This window comes from Xenopus laevis, chromosome 8S (assembly GCF_017654675.1).
Source record: "Xenopus laevis strain J_2021 chromosome 8S, Xenopus_laevis_v10.1, whole genome shotgun sequence".
In the NCBI taxonomy this organism is placed as follows: domain Eukaryota; kingdom Metazoa; phylum Chordata; class Amphibia; order Anura; family Pipidae; genus Xenopus; species Xenopus laevis.
Window position 1 is genome coordinate 27,066,149 of NC_054386.1, and position 7,518 is coordinate 27,073,666.

Sequence of the window (7,518 nt, forward strand, 5' to 3'; positions counted from 1 at the left end):
GGGCTATCCAGACCACAGATAGTTAAGTGTCCAGCTAATCGTAATGAGCATGGGTTACATTGGACTCACACATCAGGATCAGGGCCTTCGCTAAGTGGAAGTTTCCCATAAAGGTGTAGTAGAAGTACAACTCTCAGGCTACTGTACATGTAAAAATAGGATTAACTGGACACCAGGAGGTTCTTATGGTGAAAAACAAATGCATGGTTTATTTAGCACAAGCAAATGACCACAGGTTTACTCATGTATGAGGAGGTATTAGCATATCACAGTTCAAGTGGGCCAGAGCCCATCCACTGGAGTGGTTAGGGAGAAGAAGTCTAGCCTAACACCCTATCCACTGTGGCCCTTTCACTAAAGGCATACAAGGAAGCCTTTTGGGAAGCAACTCCCTGCTATTGATCCTGGATGGAGCACACAACTTCTCTTGCAATATAACCTATCTCACTCTCCTAGAGAGTCTATGAAAGATCTATCCTGCTCTAACTAAATCTCATTCACTGGGTTCCCTGGTCCCCGACTTAAACACTAAAGGTGCTGTCCCTTTAGGGTGGTGGCTTTACTGGGCCTTGGTGTATCCAGGCTCAATGGGCACATCCAAATGGTTGGGACACCATCTTTCCAAACACTATATTGTATAGTGTGGCAGGAAGTGGTCATTACACCCTTTGACCAATAACACTGGATATGTAAATACTTAAATAGATACATAGGCTTTCGCCTAGTAACTAAGGATAAGGAAAAGGGTAGGGCTTAAAGCTATAGGAACATAGTAAAAGTTATGGGTCCCTACACGAGCATTGCTCAGAAACAGCAGAGAATTCTAATAAGCCTTAATACATAGGGTTTGTTAACAAAAGTATATTATTGCTTAAAAGCCATCCGAGTCTTCTAATTTGTAGCAAATGGTGTCAAAAGTGATGCAACTACTGAACAGCAACTGAAGGAAAACAGGTTGGGAAAAACCGATATAAATTTTACTGTTCCCATCTTGTGCCCTACTGTTATTTCCTACTGTCTCCGTGCTGCCTGGGTTTGCCATTATTGTATTAAACCCCCGAAAAGAAAGGGGCACAGGACACAAAATATGTTGATCACTCACTACGTAAAAAAGATGCCCCAGCACCTCAGCTTTGGGAGCAGATAAACCGCAACATACAAAAGAGGGGTGTCAGACTCCACAAGGGCCACCAAAAATAAAGTTAAAAATGTAATGTTTATTGAAGATGCAGTAAAAAGGAACAGTATCTCCATTGGCCCTGCATGTTTCATGCTCCCCAGGGCACTTAATCATGGGCAGCCCATTAGTTCCAGGGCCTCTATTGACCCCCAGTTGGGGCCTAGTTCCAGGGCCTCTATAGACTGCCAGTTGGGGCCTAGATCCAGGGCCTCTATAGACTCCCTAGTTCCAGGGGCCACTCAGAGTACAAGGGTGACCAAGGACCGCTGGGAGTTAACTGGAGTAACAGCGTGTGACACAATTCTCCTGAGCATAAAACTGGGGCTCTGGGGCCCCACAACACCTCAAAGTGGAACTGGAATGTGTAAAGGTGGGCGTATTTGAGCTGAGCCACAGATCTTCACCAATTGGTTTTAGTGATTTTTATTACACATTATAACACCAAATGAAACTACTTCACCACACTGTGAAATAATCATGATGTGGGTAAATCCACAGGTAGCTGGCCGGTAATTTTTCCCAAAGACAACCACAAAATATCCCACATAGACAAAGTACCAACCCCCAAAACTGCAGACAGTAATCCACCGGGAATCTTTGAGTCTCTGAGTAGAAGTCCCTCCAGGCACTCACACAGACTAGCAGGGTCTCCTTTCTAGAAGAATATAAATCCTTGGCACCTCATCTCCAGAAGTGCAGCAGCTTCCCAATCTCCCACAAACAATTCTGCTTGTGGGCAGGGGTGCTTCGCCAATGAGGCGAGTTGAGGCTGTCGCCTCAGGCAGCAGTGCCCCACTAGGTACCAGGAGCAGCAAAAATGCTGCTCCTGATACTTTAACAGCGTATTTCCGGGGGAGAGAGGGCAGCAGCAGCGGCGGAGGGGCCAGGATCGCCCCTGCTTGTGGGAGATGCCTTCCTTGACCCGTTAGCCAATATTCCGGTCAGATGTAGCACCGCAGACACTATGTCCAATTCCATTGCTTCACTGGAAACTAAATGGAAATTGAATCCTTGGGTACAGACTGGTGATTGACACCTTAGTTATAGACTGGTGATTGGCTCTTGGGTGCTGGCTAGTGATTGACCCTTTGGTTATAGACTAGTGATTGGCTCTTGCGTGCTGGCGTATGACCCCCTTGATTATAGACTGGTGATTGGTTCTTGGAGGTCCTGCTGTTTAGTGCCCAGTTTACTAACCTGGGGTTTCCAAATGTTGTTGAATTTAACCCTTGATTATATGTTGAATAATTGAGTAAGCCAGTCATATCTGGGTTAAAAAACAGGGGTTTAGGGTAACAGGGCTTGTTCCTGCGATGGACCTACCATTCTGTATCCAGGCTGTGTTGCCTTTGCTGTTCTTCCTTTCCAGGCTGTATCCCTCACTTTGCCTGGAGCATCAGTGTCAGTTATCAGCCCAGAGTTCACTATCGCATGGACGAGTTTTACCACAGCAGGTCTGTAAGTGAATTGGGGAATAGCAGTAACACACCCACAGGACTCTGCCTTTAAACCACTGCAGATACCCGGCTGCCGCTACAATGATACCATCCCACCTGAGCAATTTCCTGGGCAGCCTCCTTACTCATTTGGTGTGCTACTCCAAATCAATCCCTGCAGGCTTTCCAGACAGGAAGGCATGTTCTCTGACTATTGCAATTACAAGCCCAATTAAAGAGGATCATCACCCCAAAAACTGATTTTTGCCAAATTAACAAAAAATGTAATTCCTCATGTGCATTGGGTTTATTCGTGTTTAACAGTTATTGCTATGGTCTGTTTCTGACTCCTGAAACAATGTAGTAGGTCAGCTGGCTTCTTCTACATTGTTTGGGAAATAAGTAGAAGCAGTGTAGAGAATAAGCAGTCATATTTACCCTCCAGTGAGACCAGTGTTTATTGGAATAGTGTCTTACTTACATTTTAGGTGGTGTTGCCCTTGAACCATCACCCCATGGGATTATGGAATGAAGTGTTAAAACATGCAAGTTACTAGAAGCAGAGCACAGAAAACTTTAACCTTAAAGTTTCATGAACTACAGTGGGTTGAGGTTTATTGCACCTTAATGGAATAGCCCCTTGGGTTCAGTGACAGCTTTGGAGAGACCCTGGGCAGTATAAGTAGCACTGCTCCGTTTAAGAGGTCAAAGACAAGCCAGTATGAAAAATGCTTTTAATGAAGAGAACGTTCTGTACAACTGGTAACATTGAAATTGGAGATAAGTGAATGCAAGTAACAAATAAACTTAAACGAACATGAGCAGAAAGATGAATAATTTACAAGTGATCAAGAGCTTTTATGCATTTTCCTCCTCTTCCCCTTCCTCAAACTCGCCCTCCTCCTCAGCAGTGGCATCCTGGTACTGTTGGTACTCAGACACCAGGTCATTCATGTTGCTCTCAGCCTCTGTGAATTCCATCTCATCCATGCCCTCGCCTGTGTACCAGTGCAAGAAGGCCTTTCTGCGGAACATGGCAGTGAACTGTTCAGAAATGCGCTTGAACAGTTCCTGGATGGCTGTGCTGTTACCAATGAAGGTCGCAGACATTTTCAGGCCTCTGGGTGGTATGTCACAGACAGCAGTCTTAACGTTGTTGGGGATCCATTCCACAAAGTAACTGCTGTTCTTGTTCTGCACATTCAACATCTGTTCATCCACTTCTTTCATGGACATGCGGCCCCTGAACACAGCAGCCACAGTCAGATAGCGGCCATGGCGGGGGTCACAGGCAGCCATCATGTTCTTGGCATCGAACATCTGCTGGGTCAGCTCTGGCACGGTTAAGGCACGGTACTGTTGGCTACCTCTGCTGGTAAGTGGAGCAAAGCCAGGCATGAAAAAGTGCAGACGGGGGAATGGGACCATGTTGACAGCCAGTTTGCGCAGGTCAGCATTGAGCTGGCCAGGGAATCGCAGGCAGGTTGTTACCCCACTCATGGTGGCTGAGACCAAGTGGTTCAGGTCCCCATAGGTGGGTGTGGTGAGTTTTAGGGTTCTGAAGCAGATATCATAGAGGGCCTCATTATCTATACAGTAGGTCTCATCTGTGTTCTCTACAAGCTGGTGCACCGACAGGGTGGCATTGTATGGCTCTACTACTGTGTCAGACACTTTAGGGGAGGGCACCACACTAAAAGTGTTCATGATTCTGTCTGGGTACTCTTCCCTAATTTTGCTGATGAGCAGGGTACCCATTCCAGAGCCAGTACCACCCCCCAAAGAGTGAGTCAACTGAAAGCCCTGAAGACAGTCACAGCTTTCTGCTTCTTTCCTTACAACATCCAACACAGAGTCAACCAGTTCTGCTCCCTCTGTGTAGTGGCCCTTGGCCCAGTTGTTTCCAGCACCGCTTTGACCTACAAGAGATGAAAAAAATCTTAGCATATATTTCACCCAACATCTGCTCCAAAGAACCGGAGGTGCAGTAGAATGCCTTTTAAGTCAGACGAAGTTAAATAGTTTGGTTTTTAGAGGTTTATAGGAGGATAGGGATGCTCTCATTAATGCACAAGTTGCTTTTAGAGCAGTTTAAAGGGAACTAAATAAAAGTCCAAACCAAGTGGGCATACCCAAGTGGGTGAATTTTAGCCCATAATTGTCTGTTGCCCCCCTTGCCTAATTAAGGCAAGCAACCCCTAATTATCTAGAGAGATTCAGCTGAGCAGTGATTAGGAGCAGACAGTTCCTACTTACCAAATACAAAGTTGTCAGGCCTGAATATCTGCCCAAATGGCCCTGAGCGCACAGAGTCCATGGTCCCAGGTTCAAGATCAACCAGCACAGCACGGGGAACATACTTGCCACCTGCAAGGGAGTCAAAATTTAAGGAATGCAGCAAGATTAGCACCACACCAAGTATAATCAGTGCTCCACTGTACCTGTTGCCTCATTGTAATAGACATTGATTCTCTCCAGCTGCAGGTCACTGTCCCCTTGGTAGCTTCCAGTTGGGTCAATTCCATGCTCATCGCTGATCACTTCCCAGAACTAAAAAAAACAAAATTTAGCAGTTAATACAAAAAAACATTTAAATGAAGAGCCTCTAGCACTACATTCTGATAGAGCAGAAAATTGTTCTGCATCCTTAGCACCTCCAGTTAGCAGACCAGCCTGTGCCCATAAGTAGAAAGTTAAAGGATTAAAGCTAGGATATAGATGCACTATATTGTAGCTCAAGTACATGTACCTGCACCGAGAGCTGAAGAGGAAGTGGAACAGCCGAGGCACTGCTCTGGCATTCCGGCACTTCCTGGGCAAGTGAAGGCTGAGTGAAGGGCCCCTTTCCTGCTGTTAAAGCAACTAATGCATTTCAGGGACAGTTAGTCTTTCCTACACATGACCTCATACAGACACGTACTTGTTAGTAATCATAATGGCATCTCCTACTTGCAATGCAAGCATCAGATCTTCCTCCCAAGCCTAGCAGTAGGCAAGTGTGGGAAGCACAAAACAAAGCTTCAACATGCCTCCAAATATAAACTAACTCAGCAGATGATGGGATTTGTAGTTCAACAGCACCTAAAAGCCCAGATCATGGCTACAGCCCAGGCCACATGGCTCTCCCTGTCAGTAGAGGAAGCTCATTATCAGCACAAGGACATTCCCTGCTCAGCCCTAGACATGGCTGCAGCCTGGCACAAGCCCAGAACATTCCACACTCAGACACAGCCTGGCAGATACAAAACACCCAGCTGCCAGGAAAGTCTTGCCATAGCTCAACATGAGGCCCAGGACACCCCTGATTAACCACAACCCCCACCATCATTCCCATAAGGCAGTTGCGAGCTGGAGAGGTGCAGTTTAACATGTCAAGCCCCACTTTACTCTAGCCGTATGAATGCTGGGAGTTTCAGTCCGATCTGCACATTGAAGTTCAAGCTTAAAAAGGCGCAGAGCACGTAACACTAAATAGTAGGGATCAGAATAAAGCGAAATCCGTTGCTAACCCCGCCCTGGCGCAGTCTCAGGTGGGAGCTGCCATAGAACATGAAAAACAATGTTCCCGCCACCCCACGGGTTCCCTGACAGCATGAAGCCTAACCGTCCGGAGCAGGTGCGCGCCCCGCCCCTACACTCGACTCCACCCGAGGGCACAGGTTTGAAATTGAAAGGAGGGACGAGCACGTGACCCAGCAGATTCGCCCAGCAGCCACACCCACTTTCCGCTCCTGCGGCACAAGAACAACTGGGGCTCCCGCCTCAAAAAACACCTCACAAATGAGGCAGAAACATAAAAAGTAGGGCCCAAGCCGCCATATTCTAGGAAGCGCCGCATGTGGTACCAGACGCCTCCGCCCCAGCCCGCGCCTGTAAGGAGACAAAGTGTCAAATTGTTCTCCCCATGGCGCTTACCTTGGCTCCGATCTGGTTGCCACACTGTCCAGCCTGCAGATGTACGATTTCCCTCATGATATCTGTGTTAAAAGGCTCTACACTAAAGCTTGTACTCTGCTTGTTGCCTTGGAGCGCCTGAATACAACTGCCTCGCGCTGCTCCTTTTATAGGAAGCTCTCTGACTGATGGCTCAAGACAGCAAGAACCCTGCTCGCTTTCTTATTGGCTGTAACTGCGTTTAGAGGGTAACGCCTCGAAGCGCTTTTCTCTTCGTGATTGGTTGAGATGATGTCCGTCAACCCAAAGGGATTGACATAATCCTAACATGGATTGGCTGGAAAAGGGGCGCTGCTAACTGTCAGTATCAATACACTCGAGACGCGGTTGACCCCATTATTGGTCGCGTTCAAATGATTGACGAGGGTTGTGATTGGCTGTCCTAAACAAAAGTGGGTGGTGCAACGGCGGCGTCCTAGTAACCTCCGCAGTGCGACTTTAGTGCCAAGACCTACGATCAAATTGTTATTCCCAAAGTAAACTGCGTTTCCTTCCCTTGCGCAGGCATAGGCGGTCCAGGGACTCGCTGCGCTATTTGCGGTTGCCATGGTGCTTTGTGGGAGGCTGTGTGGGTTCCTGCTCCCTGTTTGTGTTTATCCTGGATACAACGTTTTGTTGGGACACGTCCCTCAGTGTGTGCAGCAAAGCGAGCAAACGGGGCCAAACACACGCCGTGGTCATGGTTTCCTCACAGAAAGTGCCAGGCTAGGCCGTACCCTCAGTAATATTAGAGATTTAGTCAGGGTGGGCGCCATTTTCGCTCTTGGGGAACAGGTCAATCACAAGCCATTGAAACCTCGATTTTCCACCCGCTGATGTTAAGTTTTTCCTTAACTGAGATCTGTTTTTTGTGGTCCCACAATATATGAGGCACAATTAATTTCCCTCATTTTATATTTTCCCATTTGGCACCATTTTTCTCTGAAAATGCAAAATGGGTTTTCTACT

General features: G+C 47.1%; 1 protein-coding gene across 2 annotated transcripts; it reads right to left on the reverse strand.

Moving 5' to 3' along the window:
* Nucleotides 1-3,336: 3,336 nt before the first annotated feature.
* On the reverse strand, nucleotides 3,337-6,638 carry tubb4b.S (tubulin beta 4B class IVb S homeolog). 2 transcript variants are annotated; one of them, NM_001086046.1, is given in 4 exon segments: nucleotides 3,337-4,535; nucleotides 4,873-4,983; nucleotides 5,058-5,166; nucleotides 6,532-6,638. In NM_001086046.1, coding segments are annotated over 4 exon segments (1,338 nt in total). In that variant the 5' UTR covers nucleotides 6,589-6,638; the 3' UTR covers nucleotides 3,337-3,474.
* Between the last annotated feature and the right edge of the window lie 880 nt (nucleotides 6,639-7,518).